This window comes from Oculina patagonica, chromosome 13 (genome assembly GCF_052425735.1).
Source record: "Oculina patagonica isolate OP01 chromosome 13, crgOcupat, whole genome shotgun sequence".
NCBI lineage: Eukaryota > Metazoa > Cnidaria > Anthozoa > Scleractinia > Oculinidae > Oculina > Oculina patagonica.
Genome location: NC_135770.1, coordinates 2,173,518 through 2,190,572, shown reverse-complemented (window position 1 = coordinate 2,190,572; position 17,055 = coordinate 2,173,518). Strand labels below are relative to the sequence as shown.

Genomic DNA, 17,055 nt, shown 5'->3' with positions numbered 1-17,055 from the left:
TACTTGTCCCCCCTAAGTTGAAAAAATTAAAGAAAACTGTTTCAGCAGTCAGTAAATCTTCATAAATCAAACTTAATTGAAACCTCAACACGAAATTTTATATTCAATAATTTTTATTACTTTTTGATTCAATAATTCATATTACCGGTAATTCGTATTACTGGATTATAGTAATTCGTATTACTGGATTCTATAATTTAAAACGTTCATGAACAGTGAAATCCCGACTTCACAGATAGGTTTCCTTATTAAACCTGTGACCAATATGTAACTCCAATCAAAAGTCTTTTCACTACGATTTGCTTTGCTCAGTCTGACAGTGCAATTTTTACCCCAAATTTCTTGAACTCCTGATTTCTGGGTCCAATTTTCATTTCCCTTCCAAGGAGGTTGAGAAATTGGGATCTTTCCACAATAATTTCACATGCTACCATTGTTAAGATAGCGTTTCTTTATCTTGATTAGCAGGCATCCCGTGTCTTCTATTGGAAATATTCAAATCTGATTGGTTGTCCCACTGTTGTCTATTTGCTAATAGGATATTATGTGTCGCTGTAAAAGGGAACATAATTTTTGAATTTTCAATATAGTTGAACTTTAAAAAAAATCCTGTGTGCCTAGATAACTAAATTACTCAAACATGCATTCCTTTGGTGAATGCATGTACGATTTTATATTTTCATGAGCTACGCAAACACAAGCGTCCACTGGTCACTGTTTTTCTTGTTTTAATAGAAAACAGCTACAATATAATGTACATGCTGTCATCATCACGATTACCATCAGTTCCTTCTTCCCATGTGAGGAATAGAGCTTGCCTAGTTCCTAGGCAGTGTCAACTACCTTTGAATCGGTCAGATGATGTCAGTAAACATTTGGTACATTTCAGAGAACTTAAATAAGTACAGTGACCTCTCTTATCTGAATTAAAAATAAATATCTTAATAATATCATGATTACCGTATTTTCTCAAATAAACGCCCCGCCGTTTATTTCAAACTTGGCTTCGTGAACCCGGCGTTTATTTGAAGCCGGCGTTTAATCGGGGCCCGGCGTTTATTAACGGACTGCAATTTTCTGCCAATTTTTTAGATTGATTTATTGTTACCGATCTTCGAGACCAAGGGGCAGTTTGTCAAGGCGGGACGATTTTTCTCTTCGTTCTGCCCCGAAAAAGTGTCCATGGGTATGCAAAGGTGAATATTTCCCAAAGGTGCACTATTACGGATTGGATAGTTTATGTTGCAATCGAGATTTGTGACAAACAGAATATGTTTACTTGTTAGCCTGACCTCAAATAAACGCCGGGACCTCGAACAAACGCCCCCGGCGTTTATTTAAAAACTAGCAATTTTGACCCGGCGTTTATACGAGGCCGGCGTTTAATCGGGGTCCAGCGTTTAATCGAGAAAATACGGTATCCATGCCCCAAAGAGGCTAAATAGGCCAATCTTGATAATTTTATATTCAGAAATAATTCTATCTGGGGCAATAAAAGGAAAGATGCCACATTGAGATTGTGGGATGAATAAATCCTTTCTTTTGCTTATTTCCCACTAGTGTTGATGCTTCGTTAGAATTTTAAAATCAAAACTGGTCTATTTCAACAAAAACAAGTACTGCAAATCAACTTAACAATGTTAACAATCCTAAATAACATATAAAAGGCCTTCCGAGGGTAAAAGTGACAAGCGACATGACCCTGAATTCTGGCGTCACAGGAACATTTTAACAACAACAAGCGACATTGTTATGGCACTGAAATGCGACAGCGACACATTGCGACAGCAACACAATAATGGGAAGAACGACAGCGACATTTACAGCTGTTGGCTACTAAGGCAACATCTGTTCTCAGAAACATGCGACACGGCTACCCCCCTTGGAAGGCCTTATATAAAAGGTAAACCAGTTGGCATTTTCAAACCTGTTAAATGAAGTTGAACAAAAGCAAGGGTTTGGAACTTTTACCAAACCCTGTTGCCTCATGCTCAACATAAATTTACAGTTATTAGTAGCTGTTCAATGCTAAGTGACATTCTCAGTATCTAGTGACCGTCCGCTTCAGAGACTCCAGTGTAAATCCTTCTTCCTTTATCCTGTTCCAAGTATTTGCTGCATGCCGTGGTAGATGGGCTTGATGGTTTCAAGACATGGCACTGATGCCTGCCAAGAAGGAAAACAGTTGTTTGAAATTTAACTTAACTGGAGGGCTAGGAAGACTTGAGGTGTTCAAAGAATAAATTATTATTATTATTATTATTATTATCATCATTATTATCATTATTAAATTATTATTATTAATACAGTAAAAAAGAAGTGCGATGGTTTATTTTGTACAAGTAGTGTACTACAAAAAACAAATAGACAAGGTGTTTGGGGAGCAGGGATAGCGCTAACCTGCGATCAGGCGTTATTTGTCGCGGCGGAGGGGTCAACGGAAAAATGAACGCCTGATACAATTACTTGTCGAGTCGTCTGTAAAAAGTCCAGAATCTGGACTTTTTTCTGATTGGTAAGAAAACAAAAGGCAACATTAGAACTCTTTCCTGATTGGCTAGTAATTGATTTCAAGTCTAATTTCCGGTCCAAAAATATCATGCATAGATGATTGTTATCATGGTGGGTGTTGAGCGGAATGAAGTAGAAAGCGAGTTCTTCTATCTTTTAGAAAATCTCTCAAGAGTTTTGTACACAAAACATTTAAAGACGAACAAAGGGAGTGTATTCGACGAATAGTTTGTGAAAGAAAAGATGTTTTGGCAGTTCTTATGGGCATGGGGACTCAGGAGTGAAGGGGGTGGAAATTCTTCAGGAGACAGGAGAAGAGAGGGTGGGAGGTGGGATTCCCAAAATAGCGGGAACCACTCTATTACCACTGTATTTAAAAAAAAAAACGTCACACAAAACAATTTAAGAGTTACCGTGAAAAGCGGGTGAAGTTGTTGATTTCTGTCTGGTTTACTTTGAGTTCCATCACAAGTCAACAACGTCAAATAAAACACAACTTGGTGCTATGGAGAAACCACAAGTTCAAAACATTCAAATTCAGGAACTTGTACAATCTTATCACCTAGTTTATAGGATGGTTTCTTTGGCTTCATATTTCATATTGTTTCAGTCGCATAAAGAGACTAGAAGTATTTCCACTGGACCCCTGGATGGGATGCTAGTCCATCGCAGGGTTAGCCCCCAGCATTAAATTCGCTAGTACCCATTTTATACACCTGGGTGGAGAGAGGCACACACAGTGAGAGTGAAGTGCCTTGCCCAAGAACACAACACATGCACAGTGACCACGGCCAGGGCTCAAACCTGGAGCGTTTGATCTGGGATCCAGCACACTAACCACAAGGCCACAAATTTCCAAGTTACAAGTTGTATCTTTAGAAGCATCAATCAAGCAAGGTAGATTTACATACCATTGTTATGACTTCATTGATAAGTACATCAACAATTCTGTGGTGTTCTATAAACTGACTTGTCTCTAGCCCAAGCACTCCAGATCTGGTGAACTGAACTCCAAGATCCTTAACAATCAACACAGATTCTGTGGAAGGGACATTTGTCAGGAAAGCCAAATACTATAGGTCAATTATTGATAGGGTTATCAATGTTTGCCTCTGCCTCGATTAGTTTAGTTTATAACTATAGGATCAGGGGGAAGCACTACATTGGAAAAACAAAATAAGTTGAAAAGTAACATTTACCTCAGAAACTACCTATTGAAACAAACAGTCATTACAAGTCATATTGAGCATTCTCAAACAACTTAAAACAATGCTTTTCAATAGGGGGCTTATATAATAATCCGAAAAGTAACATCTTTCTTTTAAATGCCATAAGTCCATGGGAAGGGCTTTTTTGGAAGGATTTCTGGGTTTGACTTTTTTTGGGTGGAGGGGGGCTTATTTTTGAAATTTTACCATCTTCAGCAAGTACATGTAAGTTCCATTCAAGCTAGATCAATCACATACAAAATGGTAACTATCAGTACACTTGACTTAAAGTCAATAAAAATTTAAAAATTACTGATCTTTTATTCTCTCACCTCTATGGACATCAAAGCAATATAATTTCAGGAGGACGACTACAAATAGTACAAATGTTGAAACTAGGAAGTTGGTTAATGACAGGAATTCCTAAAAGGGGAAGCAAAGTAAATTATTATCAGTCTTTGATTACAAGACAAAAAACTAAATGAGAATGAGTTACTTGAATTATGTGTAAATGGAACCTAATGTATGAAAGAAAGTAGATGATCTGTTGCTTACTAGGTTAGCCTGAATAGCACTCTGGTTATATCTTGATCGACACTCTGGTTAGCCTGAGTTACCCGCAAGGACACTTTTCATTAGTCAGAACCGGCCAGCTGGTCTGGTGGTTTTGAATGTGAAATGGGCCTTTGCACAAGATTTTCCTACAATTCCACCACAATAGTGTGTAATATTTTTGCATTGGCTGATTTGACAGGACAAATCTGACTAACAACGGAATTCTGTTCTCGATACTGTACCAGTCTGACCCGCCAGTTCTGACTAATGGAAGCACCTTCGGTTATGCAACCTTTCAAGTTTATTTTTTCCTTAGAGGCCACTTGGCCGCTGACTGCTCAAGTTTGGTCGCCAGTGAAAAATTTTAGTTGCTAATTTAACTCACACTTTCAATCCTTCTTCCCAATTTTAGTTGCCAGGCTGGTGACTTTGGTTTCAATTTAGCTGCCAGCTCCAAAATTTGGTCTTAACTTGGAGGGTTGTTATGATGATGATGATGATGATATAGGTGCTTATATAGTGCATTTACAAAGCTCAATGCGCTTCACAGTTAGAATTTTATTGGATGAGACCGGACATCAGCATATCAGGCGCCTTTGGCAGCCGCTATCCGTCCATGTGTATGATCTTACCCCACCACCCAACCCATAGAATAGAACAGACCACAACACCGGGAACTCCATGCCCTACTCTTTACGATGAGTGTGTGGGTTGAATGTTTATCAGGCTTACAGTGTACCATAGTGCTTTTCAGGCTAGCCAGGGCAACAAGCAAAAGTTACAGGTACAGTGGTCTACTGGGTCGGGCTGTTCCTGTTTTGTATGCTTACATCATTTTTTTACAAAGTCTTTCAAACAAAGTACTTCTACCCTGCAAGCAGAGTTCCCTTTGATTTTTCTAGAAAGATCGACAGGAACTCTGTTTGCAAGGTGCCAAAGGACTGACTCTTATAGAAAACAGAACCCCCAACCATACAACACAGGTAGCCAAAGCTCTGGAGCTTAGGTTACCTGTGATCTCAGTGGCACGTGCATGGGTGATGTCTGATGTGGGCAGGCTCCACACAAAAAGCTACCTTTATTGTTCAAGTCTACTAAAAAACACGTACACACAACATTCTAACCATCTCTCTTACCTGGTTAACTGCAACAATTGCAATAATGCAAGGCAAAATGAAAACAAGAGAATGAAACGACGACTCCCTTGAACGTTCTATAACAAACGAAGATGACAAAACACCATCTCCTTTGAAATACACCTTCAACTTTTGGCCATGGATACTTGAACCATAAAAATCACGCTGCTGTTTGTTCATCCAGGACCAAGTATTTTCAAAATAAAAGTTTACAAAAGAAACACAAAAAGTTCTATTCGTTCGCCATTTTGTTTTGGCGCTCAGTGAGAATACCCATAATGCCACGCGAACGTTCCAAACGAATATGGCGGAAAGCGGACAAAATGTCGACAAACAGAGTGAAGACAGTTCTGTGAGTGAAACAATTAATAAACAAGGGTGGTTATTAAAACGGAGTCGCTTATCAAAACGCTGGGATAAGCGGTGGTGCTGTCTCAAGAAAAATGAATTGTCTTACGGCGCAACGGCTGAGGTACAGTGAGCTTATGAAGCTTTGATTTTGCCGGGTGCAAACCTAGAATTATTTGTTTGTAAACAGTAGGTTCAAAGCTTACAACGTACGAGATTTAAACTGCTTTTTAAAACAAGTACCTGGTATACTTACGGTGATTTATTTATTTTTTTTCTTTTATACCACGGCTATAATTGATGAAGTGCCTAAAAGATTAATATGATTTATCTTATTCATGTCAACAAAATTCCATGGTTGATCCCCATGTTCGATCATGCTAGTATTCATGGGGGTATCTGACATTTTCCAAGCACAACAGAAAATTCTTTTCAGTCAGGCAATTTTTATGGTACATCAGTAAAACATAATTATGGTGGTAGATGTTTTTCTGTTATTTGTGTTCACGGCCAAGGGAAAGGCCACAACATTTGGAAATTGTGAAGAACAGCTCCCCGTAGCTGACTGAAGGTCAACTGTCGGCCAACAGGTACGGTTACCGACAGGCCACCAACAGTATATCCAAAACCTGTCGGCCATTTGTGGGCCGACAGAGGACAGACAGTCAGCCGACAAATGGCCAACAGACAGCCGACACTGTTGGACCACAAATGGCTCAATGTTGGCCGACAGACGACTGACGGATAACTGACAGGTTTTTCTGGGGAGCTGTTCTTCACAATATGGGAGGCACGGTGGCCTAATGGTTAGTGCGTCGGACTCCGGATCGAGCGGTCCGAGTTCGAGCCCCGGCCGGGGTCACTTGTGTTGTGTTCTTGGGCAAGACACTTTACTCTCATAGTGCCTCTCTCCACCCAGGTGTATAAATGGGTACCGGCGACATAATGCTGGGGGGGGGGGGAACCCTGCAATGGACTAGCATCCCATTCAGGGGGGAGTAGAAATATTCCTAGCCGCTTAATGCTACGGAAACCGGGATAAGCTCCGGCAGTGTGGGCCACTTGGCTCGTGGCTTCTCCTTCTGTTCTTCACAATGACCCAACATTTGTCGGGAGAAGTTTAATTTTAAAAAATAATAACAAGCATAAGTATTAATTTATTTATGTGAGAGATGTAGGTAGGTGTATCCCCTGTGCTTTAGATAGTGTAAAAAGAAATTGGCTTTCAATGCCATAAGAGGTCCACAAAATATTGTGGTGCTATATAACTTATCAGTCCAGTGGAAAAATGTAGATCTAGTCAAAGTTTTTGGTTAGGTTTTATAGTTTTTGAATTAGTTATTAGTTTTAAAACTAAGCCTTACCAAAAGCAGATAAACCGCTGCAGCCATGAATTTTGAAAAGCTGACATTTTGAGCATTAGTCATTCATTGGAGCAAAATGAAGCAAACCACATTGCTCCCATGAATGGCTAATGCTTGATCACTGATGACTTAACTTAGTGTTCAGATATTTAATTTGGAGTGAATCCTATCTTTTTGTGGGATTGTTTCTGGGGATGAAACAGAAGATAAGAAGCCATATTGCCTGACTAATGGTCCGACAAGCAACTGTGAGATAAGACCCGCCCCAGATTTCTTCTTGTTTCTTAAACCATGAATACCCCATTCGTATTAAAAGATGAAAAATTTCATTTAACATTAATACTGTATGTTGTTGGTTTGCAGGATCAGCAAAAAGTAGTTGCACTAGAGGGATGTGAATTGTCTGATTGCAGCATCGACAAAAAACAGTTTGCTTTTAGAATTAAACCAAGAGGGTGTAAACGTGTTTACTTCTTTAGTGCTGACAGTGAGCAAGACCAGCACGAATGGATGCAGGCCATTTGTTTTGCAAAGGCGTCAGGGAACATGGGCGATGGTTCACAAGCTTGTACTGTACAGTAACAGCAACTTTATTTTAAACGTTTTAAAAGAATTTTATGTTGGAGCTGAAAGAAAGAAACCAAGTGAAACCTGCTTACTTATTACCGGTTTGTAGACTGAATAATTATCATTGGACTATAGCTGTAAGACACCCAGTGAGAATTTGGGACTGTGTTGTTTTTGTTGAGCAAATGACAAAGAGGATAATGGATTATTTATAGGCTGTATAGTCACTAATTAAACAAAGTAACATGTAACATTTTCTGGTAAAAGTGGTTTTTGCAGTTGCTATGTCAAAGATAAAAAAAAGAAAGAAAGAAAAAACTTAAGAAAACCCCTCAAAAATAGCAAGTTGCACTGACTATACCTTTATTGGTCAGGTCTGAATATGCCTCAGAGGTTTTTTTCTGGGTGGCTGTTCATTGCAAGTTCATACTAGGTTGAGTTTAGAAGTTACTTGAAGATCACTTTTACTCGATGTGTTGTACAGTAAAACTCCGGTAACTCAAACTTGGATATCTCAAACTCCCCTGCTTTCCTCTAATTACAGTAAAATCAGTGAAATCAGATTCACGGCAAACCTCACTAATAACATCCGAGGACCCAAAATTTGCAGTCTGTACACGTACATACAAATTAATCAGCTTTGTACAGAGTTCAAATCATCCACTCACACCCGACACCTCCTAGCTGCAAGTTTAATTTCTTGGCAACACTAGATTAAATGTAAATAGCCAGCTGTATTGTTCATATCAGCAATGATTTTCAAGACAGTGCCACTTTAACACTTGCAACATTACTAATTATTTTAACGTTGTGTAAACTTCATTAAAAACTGATAATAAAATATGTTAATTACTTATTAATGTATTCCTGGTCACTAAGTGATCAATAGAGACATTAAAACCTAACATTAAATGTTTACTATTTGTAGTTTATTTACAGTGTTATTTTGTCCATTTTATTAAATACAGCATATTTATTGTACCATGTTTTTGAAGCTATTTAATTAAGTGTGAAAAGAGAGAGGTGCCCCCTTAATTCAATGCCACATGGCCTCAGAACCTGTGTTTTAATATACAGGAAAATCTTTGTCTATATGTTTAGCCCACGCATGTAGTCCACCAGCAATGTCTTTAAATACAACATCACAATGTGTGTTTTTATCTTGTATATCTTGCTTGTCGTCTGTCAGGAGTGATGTATCTTTATTGCTTAACAGTTCATCAATATTTCTGCACAATGTTTCCCTTAACAACTCCACAGCTTTTTGAGAATCATTTCCTTGCTTGCATAGTACATAAACTGTAATGAGAAATGAATTTAGTAATACCTTTATTCTGACTTTGAGTTCATCCAGTAGACCTCAAAAAGGTTATCAAAATTTAGCTGATGAGGGGTAAAAGTGAAAATTTTTAAAGGAAAGAGTGAAGTTAAACTGGATTTTCCAAAGGCATTGGGTTCCAACCAAAAAACCCTCTTGGCCGTTCCAAAGTTGTGCAAGGAATTTGGACAAGTTTAAAATTTTTAAGTAATCAATAATCTGACACCACTATATGAAAGATAACGGTGAGATTAGTCATTTGAACAAGTTTGATGCTGTCAGGATGAACAGAAACGAAGTTATGGACCTTGAAACATGGTTCAAAATCCATACTAACGTCTCTAATTGTGAGCCAGTGTCCCCCAAAACCATATTATAAACTCTTAAAATTTTTATCCGTTTTGTGACAGCTGTAAAATTCTGCCAAAGACCCATTATTTGAAAGAAACTTAAGATGAAAATCACTGTCTGCCCTTTTAAAGAGTACCACAGAAATCATAAAAAAATAAAACTTTCTATGGTTTTGGGGGATGCTGTCAAACGACCAATCTCACTAAGATCTTTCATGTGGAGGTGTCAGATTAACGATTGCTTAAAATTTAAAACTTGCCGCAGCTTCCTGTGCAACCTTGGAATGGCCAATACATAAAATGACCAGTATGGATAATTATTGTAAAATGCAATATATCTGCGCAAAGTTATTTAAAACAAAGATGTTAAACTCACCATTAACTGTTGATAAGAGTGTTTCTTTCTCAGCCAGATTGGATATTGCTTCTTTCAGTGTGTTTTGTTGCTCAGGGGAATGGAGAATTCTCAGGGGAATATCTTACAATGATTTCAATTAAGGAGCAAAAAATAATTCCACTTCGATTTACTAAAATCAGAAACATTTGATTTCTAGCTAATGATCTGATCAAGTTGGACCTCATTAAGCAGGAGTTTGTACAGATTTTTTTGCAGACGCCAATATTTAAAATTTATTTTGATATTGTAAGTACAAAAATAATACTGAATAATAGTCAGAATAATTAGCAAAATACTTGACGCTAAAGGATACTCAAGGATTCAGCTGGAAGGGAACAGATTTCTAGCTCCACAGGTTCCCTAACATCCAGGAGAATATGAGGATTATGCTGGTCAATAACCTGCTTATATTCCTAAAGGGAATGATAACATGCACATTTACTTAGAACTGAAATACACAAGATCACAGCAAAAATTTACACTAGGTTTGTTTCTAAAGAACTGTTATGCTGGCCAGTCAGAGGGCAAACTGTGAAATACTTACATGTAGTAATACAGTCGAAGCTCTCGTAAGTAGACACCCTCGGGACGCGAAAAAAGTGTCAGTAACTGGAGCTGGCCGCTTATGAGAATGGTTCTCGAAAGCGACCACTAGAGGTGTAGGGGATAAATGGCCACTTAAGGGAGCTTGCCAAACTAACAATCACCGGACGGATGTGGATGACGACAAAACAAGCACTGAAATATCGTACTGTAATTACTGTAAAATCGTAGCGACGAACTGCGATGTGAAGTTGATTGATAGAAACAAGATGCAGAGGCTGTTAATAGGATTTTCTTTGGGGTGTCCACTTACGGGAGCTTCGAAACAAAGAAAAAGTCTAAGTCGTAATCTTTGAAAGTGTCCGCGGCCGCTTACGAGAATGTCCGCTTACGAGAATGTAAAAATACAGAGTTTGTATGGGGGTTAAAACGGGGTTTTTAAACAAGGCGGCCGTAAGTAGAGCTGTCTGCTTACGAGAGTGTCTGTTAAGAGAGCTTCGACTGTACTCAGTCAACAACTAGATTGAAGATGATAACGGTAAATGAACTAACCATGATAGCAAATTCGGAAACTAAGGCTAAAGATGTTTTGAGTGTAAGCCCTTCATCAGAGCAAGAACAAAAAAATTAATTAATTGCCCCAACAAAGGGCTAATGTTTGAAAAGTCAGCTTGCCAAATTCACTACACTATATATGGTAGACAATTTACCTTAATCAACAATGAAAGTGTTTCGGTTTTACTTGCCTGAACAGAAACTCTTTGATGTTTGTGTAAAATTTTTAAAGATGGAGTCTGCAAAAATGATTGAAACGGAAATAGGTAAACATTAGAAACTGTACTAGAAGTACTGTATCTAGAAGGAAAGATAAAAGCTGTAGATTAAGGAAAGCAACCTGCCAAAAATCTGATTTGAGCTTCAATGTTCATTCATTTGTAACAACATAAAAAATTATTATATTTGCAACCACTCTATAACCAACTACTTGTAGATACAGTGCGCCACCAGATATAAAGAATGAATGCCGTGGAAAAAGCATTCATTTCACCAATATTTATAACACAACCACTTTCTCATGTACGGTATGGTATAATACGTAAGGGGTGGACCATTAGATTTATGGTGGGGGGTTGTGCAAATCCCCAAGAAAATAATGAATAAAGCCTCCTGAGTCGAAAAAAAAAAAGCTGTTATGAAGAAAAAAATAGTCAGAGCAAACATCCAAAAAATATCCAGAAAAGCTGGGAGAATAGAAAAAAAAATTGAGAAGCTTAAATTCATGCAGCAACCCCCCCCCCCCCATCAAAACTATACTGGTCACCCCTAATCAACAAACAATTAATATTTTAACAAACCAAATTTTTAGAAATTATGCCACTTAATTTTTTGACTTCCAACCTTGTCTGTAGCTGAAGCCCCACAAAAGAGTTCATAATCCAGTAGCTTGTTTATTGATGGATTGTCACCACAAACAGAGCACTTTGTCTGCCTTGGGCGTAATTTGATTGTGAGAAACCTGCCATCCAGTGCATCATAAATAAGCATCTTTTGAGAGTAGGATGCTATAAGTTAGTGCAAATAACACAGTTAAGGGTTAAATAATGTACAGAAGATGTATTGTCAGATATGCATAATAACCAGCACGTCAGTGCCAAAACTCCAGTAGGTATTCTAACACCAGCTAAAATTCATGCAGCTCCGTATGAGGAGAAATGTTAATGTTATTCACATCTAGTAAAAATTAGAGGCCAAATAAATTGTCACTTTTTCTAGAAGGATACATTTGATTCCAACAACAATTTTAATTGCTTCCAAAGCTTGCAATGTTCCAATAACTCCAGGGACTGAAAAACAAAACACAAAGGAGGGGGGTGAATAGAAAAATTTTGTGCCAAATTAGTTACGAACTGTAACTAAGTAAAATTAAGGAATCTTTTGAATTGATTACTGTAATTAATCAATCTGGAGTCCAACATGCTCACCATTAGGCTTCCACACACATCCACACACATGGGTAAAAAAAAAAAACCCCCCCCCCCCCCCCCCCCCCCCTTAAAAAAAAAAAAAAGAAAAAAAAAAAAAACACACCATTACAAAAAAGTTAGTCTTGAGCCCTGGTGAGGTAAGGAAGAAGTCTGTTTTCAAGCCTAGTGGCCCATCAGGCTGAAGCTTATCCCAGTTTCCAAAGCATGAAGTGACTAAGAATATTTCTACTTCCCCTTGGGTGGGATTCTAGTCCATCACTGGGTTATCCCCAGCATTCAATTTGCCGATGCCCATTTATACACCTGAATGGAGAGAAGCACTATGAGAGAACAAGTGTCTTGTCCAAGAACACAACACAATGACCCCGGCCAGGGCTTGAACCCCTGCAGACCACTCAATCCAGAGTCCAGCACACTGACCGTTAGGCCACCGCGCCTCCCATCTACACACAATGGAGCTGTGAAATTGCTATCATGGCAACCTGAGAAAATGCTGGGGGTAGCATACCTGTGATGGACTAGCATACCATTCATGTGCTAAAGCAATACTTATGGTCTCCAGTCACTTCATGAAATATAATCTGAAGTTGAGCTCGCATAATATTATGCTGTGCAATGATGAGCAACAGCTCTTCTGAGTACTAGCATTGAAATGGAAGGGATGTCAAGAAGCCTGAACACTTGTAACTTGCTACAACTAACCTGGTCCCAGGACTCCAGTATCTGAACAGTTGCCAACAGATTCTGGTGGAGGAGGACTGGGGAATAAACAGCGATAACATGGACCTCCGTCATGGTTGTACACTGTGAGCTAAAAATAGAACAGGTTTAAAAAAATTATTAATATTTAATAATTCAAATGTAGGATTTTGTAAAAAGCAATAAAAATGATTCATTAAATGTTCAATGAGAATTTATGTTCACCATACCTGTCCTTCAAATCTCAGAGCACTGCCAGATACTAGAGGTTTTCCAGCCAAGACACATGCATCGTTCAGGAGGTATCTACAGTAGAAATGTACAACAAGGTAGAATAAATGAGCATATTAAATTTGCTTCTCAGTGCTCAACCCTGTCTTCACAGCATTTGGTGACTAAAAAATGTTTTTACTCCCTCTAGATGGGATGCTAACACAAATATTTACATAAAATATTAGGACTGATCATTGACACTCTGTTTACCCTAGCTAACAATTAGCTGCTTCCCATTTAATTTTAAATTATTTAAATTTAATTTTATTATTATTTGGGTGGAGAGAGACACTGTGAGAGTCAAATGTCTTGCCAAAGAGTACAATATTATGGACAGTGACCTGTAGGTTCACTTACCATTTGTGATAATGCATCTAGATAATAAAAAAAGTCATATAAATACTCATTTTTAAAGAGAAACAGTCTCACCTTGTAGCTACATTGTCTGTTGCATCCAACACAACATCATATGTTTGTTTATTAAGGATCACAAACACCATTTATTAAATTATAGACCTTTAACAATGAGTCACTCAGCAGCCAGTACTTCAAACAGTGCCAGGGGTTCTTGGAGGGGAGATGATAGGCGGAAATTTGGACTTAGAGGGGCGCTTATTAAGGTGGGGCTTATTGAGGCTGGGCACTTATTACATTTTCACCAATTTTAGCAAGTAGTACGCTTATTTTGCAAGAAAACAGTAAATAATAACAAACAGTGAAGATGTATAAAAGCTGAATTTTAACTGTTCATTGAAAGCTTCTGAAAATTACTGAGGAAGCTCGGTCTTCGGGGTAGTCTCTTGGTAGTACTTAGTCAATTTCACTCCTCTCGTGCACTTCATTTTTTTTCATTTTTTTAGGTGGTGGGGGGTGGGTGCTTATTCGAGGCTGGGCGCTTATAAACTTATCCTACTTTCAGGGTAGGCGCTTATTCGAGGTGGGCGCTTAATTGAACAAAAAATACGGGAACACTATTCAGTGGCTAGATCACTATCCCATGCAACACTTAGTGATTTATCTTGACCAGTAAATAGCATTATGATAATCCACCTTATAAACAACTGGGTCCAGATCAATAATTTTTCACTGGTTCCAAAAACAAACTGTACCTTGAACTGCAACATGTACATGCAGGATTTACCTATCAAATGTTCCCAGAAATCCTATTGCCAAAACTTTACTGAATTAATAAGTATTTAGTTTTAGTGGCAGTTGGAGGAGGTGATCAGTAGAGGCCACCATTTGCATGCCTTCCAGCATAAGACTTAACGCAGTGACTTAATTTTTTTTTTTTTCTTTTTTTAAAAAAAAAAAATATACACGACATGAAGTAACTATTTAAAACAACTTTGGTTTAAAAAAAGGATATTTTTCAATTATTTCTAAGGCATTGCTGCTTGTAAGCTGCACGGAGTATGGTATACACACAACAGAGGAATTCAACCTAATAAAGCAATGAAAATAAATCGAATTAAGATCAGTCATCATTATCACAAAACAGTTAACCAATACCGGTAAATTAAATCACAAGACAGCCACTTACTGGTTCAATTGTATTTTTATAGATTCCGCTTTAGATATATTAACTCTGCTCTCTGTATGAAGAACTTGTCTGTGAAGATTGCTTATCTCAACTGTATCATAATCCACAATACCTATACATCCTGCAAGAATACACAGACAAATGTAAGCTGTACAGTCTGTAAATTGTAATCTAATAAAACAATATGTCTACCAATTACAGTAAAAACCCGCGTATAAGAACCTGCTTTTTTAGAGTTTGGCAAAACAGGTTCTTATATTTTGAGGTACTTACTGGCATTTTTTGCTTCCCTGTGCAATTCTTGATCTCTAAAGACATCCTTTTTGATAAAATACAGTTATTGTATTATAAATAAAATAGTTTAACCCCACATATAAGAACCTTTTGGGGTATTAAGGAAGCAAATTTCTGCCAGGAGGTTCTTAATTTCTAGGTTCTTATACCCGGGTTTTTACTGTACCTGACTGCTTCTATTTGAGGGTGGCTGATTGGGAAATCAGGGACTACTTCTGTGGACAGCCAGTTGCTACTATCCTGGCCTCTAGCAATGGTTGGCAAAATCCCTGAAGCCCTTTTTAGGCACTGTGATACTTGTAGGATTGGTGCTTACTTACCAACCCACTGACCGACCTACTGACTGACTGGCTAAGTGAGTGCCGGACTGACTGATCATGATTGACTGACTGACTTACCAGTACTTACTGAGTGACTGACTGACTAACTGACTGACTGACTGAGTGACTGCCCTCTATTGCCCGTTGGCACCCTGGGTAGTGAAAGGATCATTAGAAGATAAAAAGGGAGAAGAGTAGGGAGGGGAAGAAGCTCCACTAGAGATTAACGATGAATGCCACAAGAACTTTTAAACCATACTAGATTAAAGCGCCATGCCACAGTGTATCGTGATGTGCTTTGGAGCACCACTGGAGAGCTGGCCCACTGGTCAACCATCTAGATGAATGACCACTGACTGGAAAAGGAACCTCTTAGCTTGTCGTAAGTTGTTTACTTGGCTAAATATCCAGTCCATTTTATATTTATCTCTATTTTATAGCAAGTTGCCTATGCCCTTTGACCTCTACCTAATCCAACTTCTTATACACTTGTTCCATACCTACTCCAGCGGCAGCCAGATACTGTGCCACAGGACACCCAAGACCACCTGCACCAACAATCAGCATTGAAGCATTGTATAGTTTTATCTGTCCTGTGGGGCAAGTCATCAGAACACAACATTAATAAAAATCAGATGTGTATCGAAATTGAAACTATCAGCTGAGTAAGGTTTTTCAAAAGAACTCTTTCTCAGATCACAGATTTATGTTATGTCCTATTCATGAGGGGTAGCTTAAGTCTGCATTCGAACCTAGTGGCCCATCAGGCCAGGTTTTATTTTGGTTTCAGTAGCATGAAGCAAATAAGAGTACAGGGTTCCCCCCACCCCCCTCCCCCCTCCCCCGAATTAAATTCGCCAGTACCCATTTATACACCTGGCTGGAGAGAGGCACTGTGAGAGTAAAGTGTCTTGCCCAAGGAGACAAAGCAGTGCCTCGGCAACCCGGACCGCTCGATCTGGAGTCTTACACGTAAACCCGCCATTAGGCCACTGTGCCTTCCACTTCCTTTTTATGAGAAAAAAAAAAAAAAAAAAAAAAAAATAATACATAATACATACATACATACATACATAGCTTTTTGTTAAGGCAGGTCTCGTAGGGCAACCATAAAGGCTGGTGTGGACCTGCCATTAAATAATACACTAACAAAACATATAACTTTTAATGAAAAAGAAATATAAAAAAGACAATTAAAAATATATGAAGTCAGAATCCTTGGATTTAATCAAGCAGGCCTCTTTCTCAAACTGCCATAACAGTTTTTTCAGCTCCGTATGTAGATAAAGATAAAATAAACCTGTTATGTTTCAAAAGGCATACCTTTTACACCAATCTCTGGTAAGATAAGCTGCCTGCTATAGCGTAAAATCTCACTGTTATTCAATCTTTCTTTTTTCTCTGGTGCCTTAGAACTTGGAGATCTGCGCTCTTTTTCCTGATAAAGCAAAGAAAGTTCTATTAATTTAATGCTTCTACTTGTGTTTAATTTATTTTATTTTATTTGGCAACTTACCTTGAGTGCTAATAGTTTTTTCATTGATTCAAGTTCTAAAGATTTTCTTGCAATCTCTTGCCGCAAAACCTCCAAGTCGTCCGCCATTTTGTTTCAGGGGTGCTAGTACCCAATCTTCTTTTCTTTAA

At 38.3% G+C, this 17,055-nt stretch overlaps 3 protein-coding genes across 3 annotated transcripts; 1 reads left to right on the top strand and 2 right to left on the bottom strand.

Moving 5' to 3' along the window:
* Window positions 1–93: 93 nt before the first annotated feature.
* On the bottom strand, window positions 94–5,662 carry LOC144634327 (phosphatidylinositol N-acetylglucosaminyltransferase subunit H-like). The gene is made up of 5 exons (XM_078493248.1): window positions 5,411–5,662; window positions 4,052–4,142; window positions 3,423–3,550; window positions 2,925–3,014; window positions 94–2,166 (listed from the first exon to the last, which is right to left on the bottom strand). The coding sequence occupies exons 1-5, from the start codon at window positions 5,588–5,590 to the stop codon at window positions 2,095–2,097; spliced, it is 561 nt and encodes a 186-aa protein (XP_078349374.1). The 5' UTR covers window positions 5,591–5,662; the 3' UTR covers window positions 94–2,094.
* A 46-nt stretch (window positions 5,663–5,708) lies between these two features.
* LOC144634294 (src kinase-associated phosphoprotein 2-like) lies at window positions 5,709–8,670 on the top strand. The gene is made up of 2 exons (XM_078493212.1): window positions 5,709–5,882; window positions 7,486–8,670. Exons 1-2 carry the CDS (start codon window positions 5,715–5,717, stop codon window positions 7,702–7,704), a joined length of 387 nt encoding a protein of 128 aa, XP_078349338.1. The 5' UTR covers window positions 5,709–5,714; the 3' UTR covers window positions 7,705–8,670.
* Window positions 8,671–8,755: 85 nt separating this feature from the next.
* Window positions 8,756–17,016, bottom strand: LOC144634293 (adenylyltransferase and sulfurtransferase MOCS3-like). The gene is made up of 14 exons (XM_078493211.1): window positions 16,928–17,016; window positions 16,735–16,849; window positions 15,912–16,004; window positions 14,798–14,918; window positions 14,624–14,698; window positions 13,684–13,725; window positions 13,212–13,287; window positions 12,985–13,093; window positions 12,079–12,141; window positions 11,696–11,859; window positions 11,044–11,091; window positions 10,068–10,167; window positions 9,734–9,835; window positions 8,756–8,988 (listed from the first exon to the last, which is right to left on the bottom strand). The coding sequence occupies exons 1-14, from the start codon at window positions 17,012–17,014 to the stop codon at window positions 8,756–8,758; spliced, it is 1,428 nt and encodes a 475-aa protein (XP_078349337.1). The 5' UTR covers window positions 17,015–17,016.
* Window positions 17,017–17,055: the final 39 nt, after the last annotated feature.

Bases quoted from the DNA above. Each gene is read 5' to 3' on its own strand.
- LOC144634327 (XM_078493248.1), bottom strand. From the start codon at position 5,590: ATGAACAAACAGCAGCGTGATTTTTATGGTTCAAGTATCCATGGCCAA. The intron at 3,551-4,051 runs GTGAGAGAATAA...TCCCTTCCACAG, and splicing joins TTGCTTTGATGTCCATAGAG to AATCTGTGTTGATTGTTAAG. The intron at 3,015-3,422 runs GTATGTAAATCT...GTTTCTCCATAG, and splicing joins TCAATGAAGTCATAACAATG to CACCAAGTTGTGTTTTATTT.
- LOC144634293 (XM_078493211.1), bottom strand. From the start codon at position 17,014: ATGGCGGACGACTTGGAGGTTTTGCGGCAAGAGATTGCAAGAAAATCT. The intron at 13,094-13,211 runs GTATGGTGAACA...TTCTATTTTTAG, and splicing joins CTCTGAGATTTGAAGGACAG to CTCACAGTGTACAACCATGA. The intron at 10,168-11,043 runs GCAAGTAAAACC...CATTCCCTTTAG, and splicing joins ATCAAAGAGTTTCTGTTCAG to GAATATAAGCAGGTTATTGA.
- LOC144634294 (XM_078493212.1), top strand. From the start codon at position 5,715: ATGGCGGAAAGCGGACAAAATGTCGACAAACAGAGTGAAGACAGTTCT. The intron at 5,883-7,485 runs GTACAGTGAGCT...GTTGGTTTGCAG, and splicing joins CTTACGGCGCAACGGCTGAG to GATCAGCAAAAAGTAGTTGC.